This window comes from Syngnathus scovelli, chromosome 2 (genome assembly GCF_024217435.2).
Source record: "Syngnathus scovelli strain Florida chromosome 2, RoL_Ssco_1.2, whole genome shotgun sequence".
Lineage (NCBI taxonomy): Eukaryota > Metazoa > Chordata > Actinopteri > Syngnathiformes > Syngnathidae > Syngnathus > Syngnathus scovelli.
Window position 1 is genome coordinate 13,758,751 of NC_090848.1, and position 23,124 is coordinate 13,781,874.

General features: G+C 40.2%; 1 protein-coding gene across 2 annotated transcripts; it reads left to right on the plus strand.

Moving 5' to 3' along the window:
* The first annotated feature begins 303 nt into the window (after positions 1–303).
* Positions 304–23,119, plus strand: LOC125989124 (paired box protein Pax-7). Of its 2 annotated transcripts, none has more exons than XM_049755151.2 (9): positions 304–915; positions 1,836–2,071; positions 2,851–2,995; positions 3,218–3,361; positions 12,463–12,662; positions 12,803–12,968; positions 13,112–13,308; positions 19,226–19,493; positions 21,872–23,119. In XM_049755151.2, the coding sequence occupies exons 1-9, from the start codon at positions 831–833 to the stop codon at positions 21,985–21,987; spliced, it is 1,557 nt and encodes a 518-aa protein (XP_049611108.1). In that variant the 5' UTR covers positions 304–830; the 3' UTR covers positions 21,988–23,119. The 2 variants fall into 2 exon arrangements, with proteins under 2 accessions (XP_049611108.1, XP_049611109.1); XM_049755152.2 differs by having other exon boundaries at positions 306–915; positions 2,851–2,980.
* Positions 23,120–23,124: the final 5 nt, after the last annotated feature.

Sequence of the window (23,124 nt, forward strand, 5' to 3'; positions counted from 1 at the left end):
CAAAGATGAATATGACACAGGCGCTCAACGTTTCAGGCGCTTTTATGTTTGAACTCATGAGTTGTGCATCTCTTCTCTAAAATATATGTGATATATGTCTGTGTGTGTGTGTATATATACGTGTATATATTGAATTTATTGAATTGAAAATGATTTGTTTCAAATATGTAAACTATACATCATCAATCAAATGAAGACAAATAAAATAAAAAGCAAAAACAAGGTGAAAGTCATTTAAATGATTACTATAAATACAAGGTATAAACGGAATGCAATCTACTGCACAAAATGGGCAGAGTTTAATTGTTTGAAAAGGAATGGGAAGAAGTAAGACTTACTATATGTATATAATATAAAAGTGACTGCGTGGAAACATTGAAACTGCTGCGATAGACAGCGGCGACGCGTTCCGATTTACAAACAAAGTCGTAAGCTGAGGACCCCCTGCATTGTGAGTGTGAGAGAGACGAGAGAGACCGCTTCCATCCCATTGGCTGCGTCAACTTGTTGGAGCTTCTGTTTAAATACAAGAGGCTCTGAGGAACCTATCATTGGTCCCGACCTACCCCCTTTGCACATTTCTGCCTGAGTGCCAAAGTCGTGCTTTCTTGACACGGTGTCTGACACATGACGCAGTCCACGTGGGCCCACGCCGCTCCCACAAGGCAACTTTCCTCGCCCTTGAAATTAATGCCGCCGCATGCATCCTGCTTTCTTCAACACGCTGGACCTCTCAAAGTGGCTGCCACCTTTTGTTTGGGGGGCATCCAAGTTGTTTCTCACATTCGTTTCTAGTGCGTTTTCCTTGCATATTAAACAAGTGACAGACAATGACGGCGTTACCCGGAACCGTGCCGCGGATGATGCGCCCGGCCTCTGCGCAGAACTACCCAAGGACCGGCTTCCCTCTGGAAGGTATTTCTTTTTTTAAATAACGATCTTTATTCATATGTACAAGGGGGGGGGGGATTAATTCTTACCAAAAAAAAAAAGAGCCTTGTCAAGTGTAACTTTGTTTGAGTTTTTTTTTATGATTATAAAACACACAACGTGATTTTTCGCCTTAACTTAAGTAATGCACATATGTTAGATGAACATTGTTTTGTTGTGGTGCAGAAGAGCACTGCGTGTATGCAGCACGCAAATTGGCCATTACAATCTCACGACAATTATAGGCAATATAAAAACATGAAAATGTTTATATATATTAAAAAAAAAGGCGCCTCTTGCGCGTCTTTTGGTTCCTCTGACTGGTTTGCATTCATAAACCCTTTAACTATCCTCTCAATAATTAACAAATCATGAGTATAACACAATCAATTTTAAACACCTTAGATACCAGCTCACAATTGGGCGAACGATTTTAAAAAACATCGATTGGACATTTATTACACGTTTTATTTTACGCGCCTCACAGATGAGATCAAGAAAAATATGATTTTTCCGCAATATATTCATGCATTCGAAATTCGCAATAAAATTAACGCAGGGGATTCATTTTCTATCAACGTTGTATACCTAAATCGCCAATATGTTTCCACATTTTTATGGCTCCTATTTTAGAATCTGTTGAGAATTAAAAATGCGTTTTTCTAAATTGACCTTAAAAGGCTGCAACGAAAGGAAAATGAAAGCGTAAGAAATTTTTAATTTTTAAATAATGACCCGAGGTTTAAAAAAAATCGTTACATAATGTGGGATTTAGGCCTATACCCATATTGAAGTAGGCCAAACAATAAAAAACGTGAAATGATCAAAAATAACTGTAAACCTGCCATTGTATCATTTGAATAAAAACGAATGATTTCCTCCCACCGTGTCGGTGGGCCACGCAGTGTCTACACCTTTAGGCCAGGGCCGGGTGAATCAGTTAGGGGGCGTCTTCATCAACGGCCGACCCCTACCCAACCACATCCGCCACAAGATAGTCGAGATGGCCCACCACGGCATCCGACCGTGCGTCATCTCTCGCCAGCTGCGGGTATCCCACGGCTGCGTGTCCAAGATCCTGTGCCGCTACCAGGAGACCGGCTCCATTCGGCCTGGGGCGATCGGAGGCAGCAAACCCAGGGTGAGCATTTCAATGAGAAACATTGCATAATTAATACAAACAAAATAATGCAGTTTCTGTACAAACGACATGTTCAAAAGCTGACTGGATTCATTGAATTGAGTTGAAGTTGGAATCTTTTTATTGCAGTCCAGAAATAAGAACGGGAATTTGTGATAGATATGCCAAATATCGATTCAATTTGTGAATTTTATTGCAGAAAATGGAATTTGCGTCAGAATGAAGCTGAACAGCATGGCGAACCCTTTTGTTGAACGTCTCTTAACTTAAATTGTGTGGCTAGTACGGAAAATTGTATTATTTAGAACGTGAAAATTATGTCTATGTCCAGAATGAGGTGATTTTTTTTTTTTTTTTTAATTGCAATGGTTAGAATGCAGGTGTTGGTGATAAATATGGGAACAATTTGGAATTTGAGAGATGGTGAAAAATAATTCTGAAAACGTTCCAAATAGAGATAAATTGGTGGGGACCTTTTTTTGTCGAATGTCTCACTTAAAATTTTGTGTGAGGGTAGTGTGGAAAATGGGAAATTTTGTAAATTAGAATAGGTTTTCTTTTAATATCTTCAGCATTCACACAATCAGAGATGTGCAACATGCATGCGGCTGCGTGTATATATGTATTTATAAATAGGGTGCATGAATGAATGAATGAATGAATGAATAAATAAATAAATAAATAAATAAATAAATAAATAAATAAATAAATAAATAAATACCCTCCAAACTGAAAGTCAGTGCAAGTGACGTGGCTGTGTCATCCGGGGCCCAATGCAGCAGGTCGCGACGCCCGACGTAGAGAAGAGAATCGAGCAATACAAGAGCGACAGCCCGGGAATATTCAGCTGGGAGATCCGAGATAAACTGCTCAAGGACGGCGTGTGCGACAGGAGCAGTGTCCCTTCAGGTGAGACACTAGCTGGTAAGATGCTTCCACTTCTTTCTTTCGTTTGCTGCCATTCAGTGTTGTATGACCATAGAATTTGCACATTTCCACTATTGACGCACACACACACACACACACACACACACACACACACACACAATAAGTATGATAATAATAATGCCAATATAATGATAATATAACTTGGTAATGATGTAACATCACAATAGTCAAATAATGATGATGTATTTTTATTGATAGTGAGTTCCATCAGTCGAATACTGAGAGCTCGTTTCGGCAAGAAGGACGACGAGGACGACGACGAAGACGAGGAGTGCTTTAAAAAAGACGAAGAGGAGGACAAGAAAGCCAAGCACAGCATCGATGGCATCTTAAGAGACAAAGGTAGGCCACGGGGATTTCCCAACAAATTGGGCCTGAGCGGGTCGTTTTGTAGCTCGGCTCCCCCCCAGAGGACCCCCTCATTATTTCTCATGTGTTATTGATGCAATGTCAGGCCCACGGGGAGCAGCTTCCATGCTTACTGGGAAGAGGAGCGATGTGCCAGTCGATATCAATTAGACATGGTGTCTTTCTGGACGTGGCCTGGAACAATATGTAATGTTACTTTATAATAGTCATTAAAAAAAACGACATTTTAACCAACGAAACGAGAAAAATATAGCTCATATCTGTCTTTTTTAGAGGGTGTTTTCTTACACACACACAAAAGCAAACAAGGACCGAATACACCATTTAACCTTTGTATTTGATTTTATTCAACATAGATCACACATATGTTGAGCAGTTTTTAGGGCTCAGTAAAATAAATGAAATGAGCTGCACTGCTCCTGAATAATCTTCAGCCCTCCTCGTTTGAAAAGATGAGCCCAGTGTGTGTCTCTGTCATCTCCTAATCATCGCAAGATTTATAGGACTACGGCTGCTAATGAAACTGTTGTCTGTTGAATAGGCGTCTGTGTTGGAGAGGGATGTAATAGCTCAGAGGCATAGTAAGAAATATATTTATCCCCTATCAGCCCTCACTCTTACACTTCCAGGCACATGCGCTCCCTTGCAGGGCCCCAAAGCAGATTAAATTGAGCTTTTATTTCTTTTCACTTTCATCTTTTTGGGCAGCTCACTTCATGGTGCCGAGCCTGCGGCGAAAAATTCATGAGGTTTAAAGGTTGCCTTCCGTGTGCTTTGGATTGCATTTTCAAATATTAATTCCATTTATTTGTCGGGTTTGCTCTTGTGTGTGTGTGTGTGGGGGGGGGGGGGGTGCGTTTTAATGGCACGGATGTTGTTTACATATAGAAAATTATGATTCTGTGATAAATAAAATCATCTCGCCCCCCAAAAACCCAAACCAATCCCAAATGATGGCTTTTGTTTGCTTTAGATTGTTTACATTTAAAAATAGAAAATAATAGGTGTAATTTGAATTTCCCAAGAGAAGGTGACATTTTTAACATTCCAAACTGTCATGCAAGGATAAAAGTAATTGAACTACTGATAATGTATTAAAAAAAAAAAAATTGTAATTGTCACAGAGTGGCACAGAGTAACTGAAAAACAACAACACACTTGCATTTTGGGAGTCACTGCTTCTTTCAAGTAGCTTTCTGTGTTTTGTCTTTCTCTTCTCACACTTTGTTGGGCCTCCCTGGGAAATTCAAGTGTACGCATCTGAGTGAGTTTTTTTAACCGAACTCTCGTGAGGGGTGCATGATGTCGTCATCAACGGATGTTGGTTCCGCTGTTGAAAGCTGTAGGTTAGAATCTTGGCTCTGAGCTGGTGTTTGCATGTTCTCCCCATGCTTTCGCCCACATTCTAAAAATAGGTATGGTAGCCCCACCACACCGAGCAACACAGCAAATCAAGGGGGAGGTCACCAATGTGGTGCCCTCAAGGACCTATTGAATACCCCGCAGGCGTGTTCTAAAAATAGCTGGACAATAATGGGACATTGTGATTTTCGGAGAATGTTGGATAAGTGACGATTTTAAAATGTAAACAGGCAGATATTTATTGAAAATGTTTTGCAAATTTGTGTATTTCCTAATTATAGTGATACATCATTAACATGATCTGTGTCTTCACATAAACGATTGTCAATAATTGGTAACCATAAGTCCATAATATGATGAAAAGCATTTGTTGGTTCAAAAGTGTGTAAATTGGGAATGTTGGTCTTGGATGCCATTAGATTTTCGCAGGCGTACCTTGTGTTGTGAGTGTTATGTCAGTGAGTGTTGGATTTGAGAGCACAGCTACTTGAGATCACCAAATGCGGCGGCCGTCTACAGTGACAGTCTAAGGCCCGTTGTATTGCAGCTATTGATAGCACGTTTCCCCGGGCATCTGCGCTTCCTCCACTCCTCATGCACCCTCTCGCAGCGATTCTTTTTGAGTGGAATTGTGGGGGAACCCAAATGTTGGCTGGAGATAACACAATCGTCACAGGCTCCATCCTGGGCTGTGCGTCAGTGTATTGAACTAGGATTAACCTCCTCTTTCCCCCCTTGCTGTCTCACACCAAAGAATCAGGGACATTTAAATAAACACACATGCGCACACACACACACACACACGTTTTTTTTTGGGCTTTTACAATTTTAAAGTATAGTGTTTGGATTTCTCACCAAGTCGTCCCACATTATTCACATTAATTATACCACATCTTTTTTGATCAAATTTAATTCAAAATGCTCTTTTACAATTTCTCATTATTTGTTACATGCACAAAAAGGAATTGGTCTTAGCTTGATTTGTTGGCCTTGCTAAACACTCAGCAACACCTAGTTTCAATCAAGAGTGTAGTTCGTAATAGTCCTTAGGTCAGAGAATAATAAAACTGGATTCAAATAAAATCTAAATCCATCCAGATCATACATGTGATGATATGTACAAACCTTTATTGGCAGATGTGACCTTGGTAGTCTTTTCAGTGCCTGGCCTATTTAAAAAATGACAACAGACAACTGGACTCTGAGCAATTTTTTATCAGGACAAAATATTGCTATTGGTATCATTATCTCACAATTTCTCATAATCATCAACATCATCAATAGAAAATATGGACATATTTTTGAGACATATACTGATGTTTTTTCCCTCAAATATGGCTATATTGTGAACCCATCGATATTGTTGAAAATATCACATTGGGTTACTTTGTGATACTGCCATTTAGCATGTAAAGAAAATGCGTTGCATTTTTTAAAAAAAATAGTTTTTTCCTCTGTGTACAAAACGACTGTAGGCAATTACTGAATTGGGTACAAATCAACGCTGATCAGCATTTGGCTGAACCACTTGTTGACACCCTTTCACTATTGTCTTGATGTGGACTTATCTGGGATGTCTTTTAGAAAACAAATATTTAGAAACGGGAGCCGCTGCGCTTGGGGGTTGAGGGGGCGTATCGGAGAATCCACTCCTGCAATGGGCCGTTCACAAGCCATCCCGTAATCCTCCTTTCATTTGGCCGACAAATGCCATGAATCTTGTCCGGCGACCCCATGGGAGGCTGATCGGGCAACAAAAGGGGAGCTTTGAACAAAGAGCAAACAGGCAAAGTGGACTTGAGGGGTGTCACCAGCCCGGGGGATCCCATTAACAGCCCGCGGTACAATGGCAATGAGAGAAAACACTCAACAATATCGCAAGACAAAGTGGATGAAAAGTTAACACTTCGCCGGGTCATTAATTGAGCCCTCCACGAGGCCTTCATTGAACTCCCCCAGTGCAGAGCTCTCGTTAAATACCCGTCTTCACATATTTGCTGCGCTCCTACAGGACATTGTTTTACAACTCTTGAAATAGTTCCTCGTTGCTGCAAGTTAAATACTATCCTCGGTTATTTAAAGGTGTTTTAATAGTGAAGACTTCAAAGAGGTGACTTGACTTGAATATCAGCTTCAAATGCAGCAGGGAAGAATTCTTTCATCCGCTGAAATTACCTTTGGTGAGCCCGCTGGACAACATTCAAGGATGTTTCTGCTCCTTCTCGTCTACTCTTTTGCAGTAGCTGCAGGATAGTAGATGTAAAATAGACTTCGTGGTGAACATTTCATTTCAGTCTTTTCATCAATGTCCGCTATTTTTTTTTTTTTTTTTAAAGGTTGCCACGCTGTTTCTTTAGTTCGCAATGTAAAAGATCACCATTACTAGCTTTGTTGTTTTCATGCCCTTTTTTCCACAGCAGTCAAGTTGATGTACTCAAACAAGAAATAGGAGGACTTGTACCATAAAATGCCCTTCCCCCAAAATCACCATTTAAAAGCTGTTTTTTCTCTCTGTACTTGTGTATAAGACACCCTCCGATTTGCACATACCAATTAATATCAAAATGAAGAATAATGAATGAATAAAGATGACAAACATACCAATACATTGATATTGCTTTTAAAGCCAGGTTTAAAACTATGCTGTTTCCCCATAGCTCGCGTTCAAAATTAAAAACATAAAAATCTAAATTTTTCAAATCATGTACTTGCACGGTGATCACTAATTTTAGTAAAGTATTTTTTATTTCTCTACTTTGCTTTTGAATCTCTTTAACTCTGAAACTGTTTTTAAATGTTGTACTTTAAATTACACAAGCATATTGTGTTATGTTGTGTATGAAATACACAATGCATCAGTGATATATATATATATTTTTTTTTACAACACTGATATCTATTAGCATCTATCTGATGCCTTAAAAAAAGTGTTGATCACTGGATCTTATACAGTGGCCTAACTGTTAATGGAGTTCCACCAAACATCCCAAATTTGGAGAAGAGCTGATGCATGGGCCAAAGAAAAGGGTAAAGGTGCGGATAAATGGATTTATAGTCACTGTGTTAATCATCCGCCATCTTTTTTTCTTGGAATGAAGGCAAGAATTTCAAAAGAGCTAACACATTTTTCATTTTTTTTTTTTTTTAAATTTACGCCAGTCACATTTATCAACTTTTTGGGAGATGTAGAATTAATGAATGAATTTAATTTAAGACTCATCAGTGCTCCATCGAAACAATGTGAGTCGCAAACCTCAAAACTGAAGCAATAGCACTTACAAATCTAAACGGGCCTACTGTATATATGATTGTTCATATGAAGGACACCTCTTTGACAAGTGTGGGAAGGGAAGCGAGAGTTGAACCATCAACCGAGAGGACATATATTGTGACCATCCCAACATTTTGCGAGTTCTATTTTGTGTGTGCTTCAGCCGTCGGGAAAGGGAGGGGGGGTTGATTCAAGAAAAGGAAACAATGCGAAGCAAATACTTGAGGCACGCAGGCTGACAGTTTATAAAATGGCAAGCATTGTGGCCCGAAGGCAGATGCATGAATACCTCTGAAAAGACTCCCTCACATTGACACGATTGAAGTAGACAACAGCAAAACGCTGAAAGGAAAGCTTAGACTGTGTGCTGCCAAGCTGATCAGCATTTCTAATGCTCCCACTTGGAATTAATGTACATCTGCAGTGGGAGGGCTCGCTGTGTCCACTCACTACACTTTGCATTGTTTGCCTGCAAGTACACACATCTCGGGCTTGCGTTGCCACCGCGAGCAGCTCGTGGCTTGGCACAGTTAGAAAAAAAGTAGAAACCACAGTTAAACTACGATTCACCAGATGAGTAATCCAAATCAGTCTGACAATGACTCCCCTGAGAAATAATAATAATAATAATAATAATAATAATAATAATAATAATAATGATTATAATCTATCCACCCATCAATTTTCTGTACCGCTTTGTCCCCACGGGGGTCGCGGGCATGCCGGAGCCTATCCCAGCTGTCATCGGGCAGTAGGCGGGGGACACCCTGAACCCGTTGCCAGCCAATCGCAGGGCACATAGAGATGGACAATCACTCGCACTCACACCTTGGGGCAATTTGGAGTGCTCAATCGGCCCACCAAGCATGTTTTTTGGGATGTGGGAGGAAACCGAAGTGCCCGGAGAAAACCCACGCGGGCACAGGGAGAACACGCACAGGGAGGATCGGAGGCCCATAGGTGTGACTGCGAGTGCCATTGGCTGACAACCTGTTCAGGGTGTCCCCCGTTTACTGCCCGATGACTGCTGGAATAGGCCCGCGACAATGCCCTTTGCGAACAATGATTAGAATCAAAATTACTGTAGCTTCAAATGAGTCAGTTGAGAAACTATTGTTAGTGTGTCTCTATGTCTGTATTGTGCTCCTTGTACTAAGTGGCCAAGGTCCAGAGGAGCAGCATAATGTTTATTGAATTGAGGCAAAAATGTGACATTTATTTGCCATTTTATTTGACATTTTTATGTTTTCATACCATACTATAGAGTACAATTTTTTTAATGATAGTATTTCCATTCAATTTTAGTGGAGAATGATATTGATGAAGCCGCCTTCCGAATTTCTCTATGTATCATTGAGTGCACCCCAAAGCGTTTTCGCCAGCAGGCACATATCAGTGAATTCTTGATCTCTCACAATGAAATACTTTTATTTCTCTTAAACACATTCCGCTATTGCTTTTTTTTAAAGCCGCGGGCTGTGTCAAGCATATCTTGGAATGGCCTCTTATCATATTTGCGCACAGCTCTAATACATATAGCTGTTTATTAATAGTCTGCTTTTTTTTTTGTTTACGGCTATTTTTTTTTATCTACTAAATAAAGACGTGAGCATGCAAGAGTCCAAGGAGGAAAGGAGATCAAGACTTTGCATTTACTAGCAGTTTGCTAAGACATAATGCCCACAACAAGCCAGCATCTTTGTGTGGGCCGGATTTAGTTCAATGCCACTTAAATATATCATACACTATATCCTTTAGTGCACGTAGTTTGCCTTAACACACATCTTTGAAGTAAACTAGACGTGTTGTTGTGTGAGTGAGACCACAAAAGTTGTGATTTTCCAAAATATTTTTCTACCCCAACCTAATTCAGCTCAAAGTTCCTAAATCTGTTGGCACGTATTAACTCATCACTGTAAATCTGCATAGTGCTGCTTACGGTACACTTTTGCTTCATGTGTTGGGTCTAAATCGAGGCGCGGTGACACAAAGACAGGAACAATGGTGAAGTGAAACAATGAGAGCGTCGTGGCGCAGGTTTTGTTGATGAAGAGACTTTTGGTGCCAAGTAGAGGTTTGCTTTGTCTGAATAAATTAGAACACTTGGGCCTCATTTTGAAAGCTTGGAAAATTTGTAAGTCAAATATCAGTATTGCACAGTTGGGAAAATCAAAGGACTTGAGTTAAAAAAGTAAATATACAAAAAAGAAGATGTAATAATGACATCATCAGGGTTTCATTATTTTTAAAGAGCAAGGAACCACACCCCCTGTGGGCAGCATGCATGTTTTTTTTCCAGGTCACATTCCCAAAACATACAGAACATGTTAGGTTCATAAAAGGCTCTTAAATGTCCCTTATGTCTAAGACAAGTGTAGCGTAACGTTTTCTTTCTTTGGGCAATATTGTAAATTGGCGCAGTTAGAAACGCGCGTTACGCCGTTGTGGGTGTGAACACAGCCGGACGGCTTACTGGCCAATCAAAGCGGCCCCCCTCATTATCTTTAAATTAAACACCTATGAGGCTCATGGCCTCTTGTGAGGGACGCCTTGGGCGTGTAACAGAAAACCTCCTCATTCTACCGGAACACCAAGACAGGCGTAAAACACACAAAAAGCAGTTAAATGACTGATCTCAATTGAAATCATATAAAATAAATGTTCACTTTTAATTTCATGTAATTCATTGTCATCACCTGACCCCGTTCTTCTTAAAGATGCCCCCGGGCACCATTGAGTCAGTAGTCAAGACTTTGTCGAGGTCCTGCTTGCTTGTGGTCTTTGTGGATGACGACCCCCTGTGGTGTGTCTGCTATTTAAACCGAAAGCTTGGGGGACACTCACGGCTTTCTTTTTAAGCAGAGCTAGGGCAAGTGACCCCCCGAGAGACGTCCAAAGAGTCTCCAGGACCGTGACAGCTTGGCTCCACTTTATTATATCCACATCTATTCACTGGACTCTGAACCACTCTTGTCCTGGATCTTCAAACAGAACCCTTGAGGGTTAAAATGACGCTGACGTTTCCCAATTTCGCAAAAGCAGGTGCATGTGATCTTTTCCTTGCATTTTGGGCTTTTCCAGAATTGCTGTGTTTGTGTTTGTATGCAGCTGTGGTTGTTTTAAAGTATTGCTATAATGTAACAAAATTTTCAGCCACAACATTTTGACCACCAATTTATCTAATATTCCTGGTCTGCTCTTATCAAGGTCATAATGTCCAGTTTTAATCAATCATAAAAATATTTTCTTATGATGCCTAAAAGCAACATCATTGGTCAAGCCTAAAGAACAAACACAACATTATTACATTATTCTTTTGTTAAATATTGAACTTTTTTCAATTGCAAGACAGCATTTTTCATCCTTCCCATATAAGCAAAGATTAACCAAAAAGCTGCTGCCAACTTGCCACAGAGGAACAGAGCGCTCGATTCATTCTGCTACTCAATTACATAACTCCAAATTAATTTGGTGATGTTAACTCTCACAGCAAAATTGAATTAATGTTATCATCATTAGGTAATAAGAGTGGGCCTTTTTAAAAAAACAAAAAAACAATGAAGAAATAGCTTTGTCTTGAATTTGCAGCCCCAAATGAATTAGATGTGCTCATTTTTTTCTATGGCAAGTTTTTGTCTCTGCACACAATGGCAGGGATTTGAATAAAATGAGCGCTATACTAATCATATTCTCGCTGCGACAAATCAGCGCGGTTGTTCGTACCGTTGTTCTTCTCCTGCAGCATATTTGCAACATGTGTGTGAAACTTCCTATTAAGACCAATCACTGGTTGAACCTATCTAGCGGCTCTGAGCGTCATTCTTGCTATAATCTCTGCTTCCTATTATAATTTGAAAAGAGGACCTCCATCCCCTTCTACTACCCCCATCCACTAGGCTGTCAAACTTTATGCGAAGGATCCAAAGCTTTTCTACTCCAAGTGACAATGGAGTAGCATATGATACATAAAGGATGTTCTCGATGTTGTCAGGACTGCTGCCTAGACACTTTTATGTGTGTCATGGCGGATAGCAAGAGAACAATAGTGTCGTTTATTTGTTATAATTGTTATATCGACTGTGATTATGATTCTTGAAATTATTTTTCATCAGGCAGTATGAAAGCGTGGAGAATGAAGATGTTAATTTAGACACCTTAATTTCACAATTCAATTACAATGCCCCTGAAATGTTTATTTACACGCTACTTTTCATTCTCTAACCTTTTGGTAAAACTCAGATGATCAAAAAAGGGCTGAGGATAGAGCCTTGAGGAACACCAGTTGAAAGTTGGTATTGCTGGGATTTAAAGGAATGTATCTGAGACTCCAATAGGTTTCTCAATGGGAACAATATTAAAAGCTACTCTTAAATCATTTAGCAACATCATAAATGAAGACATGACAGCACAAAGTAACTGGAAGTGTCAATTGTTCGAACAGGCTGTCGAATGGATGAAGTGTCAGATGTGGAGTCGGAGCCCGATCTCCCCCTCAAAAGGAAGCAACGCAGGAGTCGCACTACGTTTACAGCCGAGCAGCTAGAAGAACTAGAGAAGGCTTTTGAGAGAACCCACTACCCCGATATTTACACCAGAGAAGAGCTGGCCCAGATGACTAAACTCACTGAGGCGCGAGTGCAGGTAATACACAGACGTCAACATGTTTGAGATCTCCATCTACGTGATACTGTACATGCTAATTAATGACTGCATCTTATTGAAGACTCTAAATCGTCCCACGAGAAAATGACCCTGTTTGGTTCTTGCACATTCTGCCACAGGTTTGGTTCAGCAATCGCAGAGCCAGGTGGCGAAAGCAAGCAGGAGCCAATCAGCTAGCGGCTTTCAACCATCTGTTGCCTGGTGGATTTCCCCCGACAGGGATGCCAACACTTCCTACATACCAACTGGCAGACTCCGGCTACCCAAGCAATATTTTGTCCCAAGGTAGAGCAGCACATTTGATCTTCCATGAATGTACACTTGGAGTGAATGCTGACAATGATCCAAGAAATTAATTAGTGGGACGGTTTGAGAGTTCTTAGGTTCCTGGAACATATTTTGTCAAATTTTTTGATTTATCTCTTTAGATGGCGGAGGTACAGTTCACCGGCCCCAACCGCTACCTCCCTCCACTATTCACCAGAGCGGTCTATCAGGCAACGACAGCGCTTCCACCTATGGTCTAGCTTCCAATCGCCACAGCTTTTCCGGCTACACCGACACCTTCATGACATCTGCACCCAGCAGCCACGTTAACCCGGTGACCACTGGGCTTTCTCCGCAGGTAAATCTTACACGAGTTTTTTTTTTTTACATTTACTGTACTTGTTAGGACTGTGGTGAGTTTTTTATTTTTATTTTTTCGCTCAATACGGTTTCATTGATGTAGGGCTTGACAACATATGTTCGGGTCAAGCTGAACAAGAATAATAATATTTCGAGCCTCGCAAACACTGTTGCAACTATAATGCTAATCCCACAGTGCAAATGAGAAACCTGACCACCACCAGTTCCAGTTACCTTAACCATCCGTTTATTTGATTTTCAATTTTTATCTTATTTCCCCCAAAGCTGCCCTACTCCCATCCGTCCAATTTTCATTGACAAGACAGGCGAGGTGAGGATTTCTGACAAGAAAGGGATTTGCTGTTGTTGCGGGGAGTTGGGGATAACAGAGGTGTCTCTACAGCACGTGTTTAATCGTTTTGTAGGGGCTTAATACTACAAAAAGAACAGCGCATGTATATCAAGAGACATGGCTCCCTTCATTTAGTAAAATCTCTATCCCTAAAGAACGCTGCCTTGGTTTACACCAGGGATTACCGTACGGAGGACTACATATTGTTATGGTTATTGGTTTACTTGCGAATAGCTTTGACTGCTTGCATTACACTTGGCTATTAGGCTCCTTAGAAAATAAAATACTATTATTTCTGCTTGACAATGCACCAGGGAAGGATGATTAGAACTGATGTCAAGGGATTTGACCATTATAGGAATTTTAAAACCTTGGGTCGAGATTCAAATTCATATTTATCTGAATTGGCTTAGTTGTTGATCATCAAGCAACAACACCACTTCCAGCAAAGGGTGTTTTTAAATTCATATTTTTTGGAATACATTCATGTATTTTGTGTTCTTTATCTTTAGTCAAGGTTTACTACACAAAGTATTTCATCAGGCAACTGCATTTCTAATTTGGGAGATGAGGTTAAAAAAATTAATTACATTGCCTCAGCTAGCAAAAGCATTAACAAACATCTATGCGAGGCTTTGTAGAAATTATTTAGAACGCTTAGCTTAAAATGTAGTCAGTATTTTCTACTGTTTGCTGGGCATCATATGTATGTGATTTCAAAGGCTGCATTACGCTGCTCACATCATGGGCATACATGGAAGCTTACTGCTTGTGAATGAGTTTGAACATACAAGTCTCATGTGGGAGAAATCAATAAGACTCATTCATTTCCATTCCCTGACTACAGTTAAGTTTACACTGTTCTCCCTCCTTTCATGGCATTCTTAAGCATTTATGTGAGATAGTGGCACAGAATTTATTTCTTTTCTGAATAGCACAGGAGCTATCCACAACACCTGACATGCGGTAAACACAATTTGAAGCAGTCATCTTATATTTAAAATATACGTCACACTCCACATTTGAGCCTCCTCTTCACATTTTCAAAGGGGGGGGGGGTGTGAATGTTTGCTTTTATGTGGAGACTGCTGCCAATTCAAAGCACTGCGGAAAGAAAAACGAAGCGATCCTCAGTGAGTAAACATTTCTTTAAACCGTCACAATATTATGATTGCTTTCCTTTTATATAAAAAAAAATAAAAAAAAGAGCTCACATGAATTGGATATACAGTTTTCAAATCAGGTCACTGAAGGTGACATGATCACTTTCTACACAGTGACCCCAAAACGTCAATGCATACACACACAAAAAAAAGAAGCGTGCTTTTTCTTTCCAGTTTGCTATGAGAAAAAAGATTTAGTAGCCTGAACTGCACTGGAATGGGAAAGTGAGAGAGAGCAAGAGAGAGCCAGAGAGAGAGAGAGAGAAGGGCGAGTAAGGCTAGAATAGAGTTGGTTTCAGTGTTGGGGGATCAGAGCTGCTTTGGTTCTGTGGCTGTGTGTCTTTGATCCATATCCCCAGGCCTGCCTGCCTCACTAGCTCAGGCCTCTGCTCGTGTTTCCAGACAACTGTCGGCCTGAGATAAGGTGGGCTGGTGGGGTGCGGGGGGTGCCTCTTCACACATATTACACCCCCCCACACACCGCCCTCACGTTCTCTCTCTTATATAGTGCATGTAAAATGCCCAAGCCTCCTGTGATTTAATAGGTAATGTAATAAAAGAAAGCATGGTTTAAATATTTTACCATTTAAAAAAATATGTAAAATTCAGCAGAAAGAGAACACAATTTTTATTTAGACCATCAGAATTATAAATTCCAATAAGAAATTATGTTAAATATTATAAGAGCTAGAAACGGCCCAAAATTCACTCAATCGTGAATTGATTGCCTCAATCGATCTACTGTTGTGATCAAATAAAATAAAAATCCTAACTCAATGCAAATCTTAACCCCCTATCCCATAGACCGGGGAACAACTGCGAATATTTTCGGATGCAGCAAACGCTGCGTTATCATCAGGGTTCGTTCAAGGTCGAAAAGTGCCCCAAAAGTTCGGCAGATGTTTGCCTGTATTTTTCTTGAACAATTAATAAGCAACACCTTATTAGGGTTTTCTGTATTGCATTACTGTCACGAGCATAACACACAAACAACAAAATGACTTTTATTATAGGAACAACAGAGCATTGTTGCAAAGGTGATGTGCGTATTGCTAAATAATTTTCATGCTTATTGTACATAATCCTAACCAAAAAGAAGAAATGCTGTAATAAAATCAAAAGATAGTTCACGGTCATATTATACAGTCTGTGTTTAATGTCCATTTCGGATGCATTTCACGTTTTGGTCTGAGGGTATACAAACAAAACCAAATCAACCAAAAGACAATTTCCATTCGTACACAATTTTACATTGTGTGTTGCCAAGATGAATGTCAATATTAGTCTCAGCTGCTATTAAAATTTGTGGCATTAAGCCCTTTGACTGGGCATACTGTCAAGTGGCAGACTCCAATGTCAACCAATCAAAAAGGATGAGCGTATATATTTAGACCATCATACAGGGAGGTTGGGCGATGTCGGCTGAAAAACGCACTCTGCTTCACTGTGGATAGAAGCTTAACCGCCACCAAATAAAATAATCAGACCTGCGGCTCCAAACATAGAAGAAACACTGAGGAATTAAATTTGAGGGAAGTGATCCTGGATCAACATTTTTTTTTCCACACAAATTTTCACAAGCAACATGCATGTTAGATTCACTAAATACTCTAAAGCAGTGTTTCCCAACCAGTGTGCCATGAGAGATGTTCAGCTGTGCCGTGGGAAATTGTCCAACATTAAATACCTAGCGCATTGTAAACAGGATCGCCAAACCACAGGTCAGTTAGCGCAAGGCCTGGTCAGCCACTTGCTAATCGTGCATGCGTGGCAAATCGGAGAATCTTGAGATTTCATGTTGTGGCATCGGCACATACTCAGTTTATGTGTGTGTGTGTTGCTGTTAGTGTTGGCTCGTGATTCGATTCGTTCAAAAGAAGGATTTTCTTTTCAGTGAACGAGAGTGAACGAATCACTTCCTAAAGTGATTTGTTCTTTTTTCAGTTCATATGACTTCAACCAGTAGGTGCCGGTAATGCGCATTGAAGCTGGTGCCACCTCGCCGTAAATCAAAACGAAGAAGAAAATGACGTAACTTCCCGTTCACGTACGAGTCATGAATTGCATTTCAGGGAGATTATGCTTCTCTTTGGGTAATCCAGATCAAACAGCCAATCAGAAAGTAAATAAATTAGAAAGTGTAGCGAACGATTCGGTGAACGTCTCTTTTGAACAAATCTTTTGAGTGAACTGATTCTAAAGATTCAGTTCACTCAAGAACTGGAATGCACATCACTAGTACAAAAGAATGCAGATGGCCAAGGGCTGCCGGGTTGAAGTAGTTGACGCGCTAGTGACATGGGCTCTCACACGGAAAGAACTTGGTTCGATCCCAGGTGTGAGCACATACCTGAAAGTGCTTTTAGAATTGGAACCTCGCTGCGTACGCATATGCAAACAAATGCAAGTATTTATGTGTAAATACATAAAGTGGCCCGCTCCTAATAAAGTTTTAGCTCCTGCAGAACGTGAAAATGACCAAAATCTTTTCACGCAGGTGCGCTTAACGAGGGTCACTTGGAAAACATGTTGGAACGCGGCCCCGAGGACTAGAGCTTGACACCTGTGGCCTTTGACCATGATATTTCCCTAATAAAGTGGCCTGTTATTAGGTACACTTGAAAATGGCGGTGTACCTAATGGAGTGTCCCTATGATTCCCTCGTTAAGTGCACCTGCGTGAAAAGTTTTAGCTCCTTTTGAACGTGAAAGTGGCTAAAACTTTTCACGCAGGTGCACTTAACGAGGGAATCTTGGAAAACATGTTGGAACGCGGCCCCGAGGACTAGAGCTTGACACCTGTGACCTTTGACCATGATATGTCCCTAATGGAGTGTCCGAATGACGTCTCAGATCAAACAGATAAAAAAAATAAAAATAAAAAAATAAGAAAGTGTAGCGAACGATTCGGTGAACGATTCTTTTGAACAAATATTTTGAGTGAACCGATTCTAAAGATTCAATTCACTTAACTGGAATGCACATCACTAGTACAAAACAGTGCAGACCACCCCAGGATTCCATGCAGATATAGCCGACTGGATAGAGACACCGGTTCTTGCTTGGTATGAACTTGGTTCGATCCCAGGTGTGAGACTGTACATCAGTGTGCTTTTATTGTGCAATTAACCCATTATTTATGTATTCTTTTTGTTTTGTTTTTTACCTCGTGTAGTGTACCTATTGAAGTGTCCATGAGGTGTACCTACACATACTGTCATATAAAGCAGTGAACCAAATGTCTGATTGTTATGTTTTAATTGGCGAATCAAAAAACAAGGAATAAAACACCAGACAAGTTTTAACATAAATGTTTATTTGAAAATAATATTAATATTAAAAGTAAATTTCAAACCAGCAATCTAATGTGAAATTGCAGTAGATATATTGGATATTTAGGCGTATATATATGCATACACGTTATTGAAAAACTAGTATAAGTGTTATAAACTCAAGATTACCCAAAGAGAAGCATAATCTCCCCGTTGTGACTTAACGGCGCATCCCTTCATGCAATAAAGTTAGCCATTAGCTTGGAGAAAACGTGTATGAAAGAAGTGCTGTTTCAGTGAGTGGTTCTTTCTTTCCTTGGCAAATCATAAATCTACATTCTGTCTTACATAGTTCACGCCAGGAGGGAGACGCAACACGTTCACTGACTGATCCGTTGATGCACGGGAAGAAAGGCCGTTCACCCATTAACTCGTTCGCGAACGGGAAAGTCAGGATTCGTTCCCTCACTGATCCGTTCACGCGATGAACTGGAAATGCAAATCACTGACTCGTTCACTCACAGATCCGTTCAGTTAGTGAACGGGAAATGCAATTCACGACTCGTTCGTGGACGGGAAGTTATGTCATTTTCTTCTTCGTTTTGATTTACGGCGTGGTGGCACCAGCTTCGATACGCATTATCGACACCTACTGGTTGAAGTCATATGAACTGAAAAAAGTGACTGTTGTTAATGTCGCAATATTTTATAGAGCTAGTCTAAAACAGTAAACAAAGCCATATTGATTCTTTTGGATTTTGATCACAATCACTTTCAATAGTTTATTCCTTACACTAAAAGCTTTTTTCAAAAACTGTCACTTTCATTTACAAAAGAAATACAATTGAAAGAATATTTAGTATTTATTGTTATTCAATTATTCGACTCTCCATACATATATAGGAATAGACCTTTACGTCTTTTGTTGTAATATAACAGATTTTAATATAGAAGCTGGTGTAACACTTAACAGATTTTTGTTGGTGGTGTGCCTCGAGATTTTTTCCAATGAAAAGGTGTGCCGCGAATGAAAAAAGGTTGGAAAACACTGCTCTAAACTGTGATAGTGAATGCTTGAGATGAGCCCTTTTGATGCACTGATCACATCCCTGCTTCTGTTTGTTTGCAGGTGATGAGCATTCTGAGTAACCCGAGTGGCATTTCCTCCCAATCCCAACACGATTTCTCGGTGTCGCCGCTCCACAGCATGTTGGAAGCCCCTCCACCTAACGCTGTGCCAGGTCCCGGCAGCCAACGTTCGGCTGAGGCCTCCATTAAGACGGCGGACGGCCTTCCGTCCTCGCAGTCGTACTGTCCCCCCACGTACAGCACCACCAACTACAGCGTGGATCCGGCTGTGGCTGCAGTGGGCTACCAGTACACCCAGTATGGCCAGAGTAAGTCTTGCTGGTGTCCTGGATTAGCGTGACACTTGTCGCTTACTGCTCCCAGTAAAGCGAGTGTTTGCTGACAGGACCTCAAAGAGCATTATACCTAATCCCTCCATCATGGATGTGGTGATTGTTGGTCAAATGCAGAGTAGCGCAAGCTACTAGAAAGTCTTGTTGCTTAAGCTTCTTTCCCCCTCACTCCTCTTTTTCTCCTATGTAGTGCTGTATACGTCTTTATTTATTTTGTCATTGTCCACTCGTCCTTCTGATGTGGTCCGTGCTTGTGATGAACAAATCTGCAAATTGCGCTACTCAAAATATTTTAGCCGAAATTTTTAATCAGATGTATACGATTTGATTCCCAACCTGCCCTTGCCTTTTTTTCTCCACCACATTGGGTAATAATAATAATAATAATAATAATAATAATAATAATAATAATAATAGTAAATGTGATATAGTAAAATATTTGTAATACTTGTGTAAGCATTAGGTTCAGCAACAGGTGAATTTTTTTTTTTTTTCCTGAAACGTCAGCTATGATAACAAATGCATCGGTATTGCGCAAGTTTTTTTTTATAGGTCAAACTGCCATCACAACTGTCATTGGCTTGACAAAACAGACAGAACACAAGGCTGCAGGAACAGCTCACACTGTCATCTAGTGGAGGAATAAGAAACTGGACCGCAAAAATGCATTACCCTATTTGGGTGGATACATTCAATGTATTGATCTGTATGGGGTGTCATACTCACAACGTCACACGCTTGGTGCGCAAGCAACATGGTGCATTCATGGTACCTTTACAATGTTGGGAACGTGCATACACACCACGCCGTTTTGCGCATGAATCGTTTTTCTTTGCTTCTAATGTTTTTAATATCACAATTTACATGAATTCCATTCTCTTTAATTGCCCACCATCCGTTAATTCATTAATCACTTGATTTTGCTTTACATTTTTTGCTGGATTCACCAGGCGCGCCTTTAAAGCGGTGCCTCTTGGAGTTAAGCTCAACACGATCCTCTCGGGGGCTGCATAGATTTTGGCTGAGGCCTTCCATCGACCCCCACTTTACTCTTCCTTCAAATCTAACTTTACTTCAGGCATTTCACTCTTGCTCTAATTCAAAAAGCACCTGACGGATTAAAGAACATACATAGGCTCCACCTTGGACACAGACGAGTCTCAGTGTGACTGCTCAGCGGGGGTTTAAGGTGTAAATCTGTCTGATGGGGGAAAGGAAAGCTTCACACGGAAGGCCTCACTAAACCTTCGAGGTTCCCAAAGTGCTCCTGGATGACAGACTTGCCCGCCCATAGATGCTCTTCTTCCTCCTTGTGTGACATTCTGCTTTTTTTGTGTACTCCGCGCGCAGAAGCATCCTAACGGACACGCGCTCCTTATCCGCACACAAACACACCACGTCATGTCACATTGCTGTCAACATGCCTCTCCTTTTCGTCATTTCAAAAAAAGAGAAGCCATCAGCAACTCGACATGGGAGGAGATCTATGCGAGAAATGTGCTGAGCATTAGTGCCAGCTTTCGGAAACCTTTGGTTATTATTATGGGCCTTTTGTCTGTCTGTCTGTCCGTCTGACTTGCTGTCTTCTTATCGACGACTTTGAATAAACAAAACAAAATGTGGATGTTGCTCGTATAAATGTTTGCAGCCACGTCACACAATAAGCGACCAAGTTCACATTACAACACAACCAAGCTAATTAGTTTGTCGGTCTGCTTCACTCACTTTGTTGGTCTCTCACAGAAAAAGAAAAAAAAAACATTTCTGTTGCGATTACATGGATCAAATTTTGAGTTGAACAAACAACATATGTAATGCTGTAGAAAATATGTGACTTAAATTGGATTGTGATATGTGCATCAGTCCATAATTGGAGGTCAAATTAGGCACCAATGTTTTGGAAAAATTTGGGTTGCTTTTACTTGGCAATTTTTACATTTTAAAGAAAAGGAATCGATCAACCAGTTAATAATTTGATTTGTCCAGCTCAACCATCAATGGCACACTTTTTATGAGCTTTTTTTTCATTTTGGGGACTACATATTGGATATTCTCATGCACCTGAAAACATATACTGTATTAAAAATCCAGAGTCAATTCTTCATAATTAAAAGTCCTAAATACTATTTTACTGTTTATTTTATTTTTATGTCAGTCCATTTTTTTACACAAACAGGGTAACATAGTAGTTTTTCCTGAAGAGGATATGCTAGTTGAGTTAGCGGCTAATTCATCAAGAACAAACTCCTCAATCCTCAAATGAATTGTATGTAAAGCATTGTTACATCAACTCTCAATTCGTGTGAACAACAACATGGAGATGCGTAGATAACGCTTTCTCTTGTCCTCTCCAGCTGCAATGAATTGTCTGGCCAAGAACGTGGGCCTGTCCAGCCAGCGCAGGGTGAAGCTGTCCGACCACTCGGGTGTTTTGGGACTACTGCAGGTGGAAACCGGTCAGGCGTACTAGTCCTCTCTTGTGTGACCTCATCAACACAACGGATCACCTGCAGAACAATCACCTCAATACTCGCAGTTCTCTTTTGTCAAAGAGACCAAGTGTATGCTAAACATGTAATCATTTGGTTTGATATGATGATATTTTGGTTCATAACTGCAGGTTCCAGCTTATGTCATTTCCAATGGGAACATTCCATCCAAGCATTCCAATTCGGTGTATCTTCAACATGTTTTAAGTCAGGGGTGTCAAACTCATTTTTTTCGCGGGCCGCATTGTAGTCATAGCTTCTTTCGGAGGCCCATTATGACTGTCAACCCAAATAAATGAATGAGCACCTCATATTATATACAGTCAAAGCTACAAAACAAACTGACAAATAACTCAGACGAGTTGTTTGAAACCCTAACTAGCTTCCAGGGGTGTCGAACTCCAGTCCTCGGGTGCCGCGTTCCAATATGTTTTCCAAGTTACCCTCATTAAACACACCTGAGTGAAAAGATCAGTTCATTTTCACGTTCTGCAGGAGCCTAACTTTTCACACAGGTGCACTTAACGAGGGAATCTTAGAAAACAAAATAAACTGACAAATAACTCGTTTTCAAATCAGAGGAATAAAAACTGGTCAAATATATAAAATTGTCAAATAACTGCAGACTAATTGCAATGATAAGAGTATTAAAAATATTTGGGGACTTTGATTTACAAAGACATATTTTGTTTTACTTTTCATTGTAATAATCACCTTTAGGTAGCTAAATACGCAGTCATTTTACTGTAAAAAATGTATATCTTTGTAATATATTATCTTATTAAGAAATGTCAGGTCCAAATAATTTTTTAATGTGTTTTTACGTGAGATTCAATGTATAATAACTGTCAGTACGACACCACAGATTTTCCATTTATGACGTTATTATATTCTCCCTAAATAACACAAAAAGGCAGGTATTATTATCATTATTATTATTATGGTGGTGAAAACCACAGTGGATTGTCGCAAGTGAGTCCTGTTTTTGTAATTCATCCTCAAGTTGTTTCTTCACTGTTGACGTTGACACATCTGTGTGGATCAGACATCAGTTGCCTTCTGTAACTATGCTCGCCTTTGATTTATTTAATAAAAGCAGAATTTGATTAAAAATATGT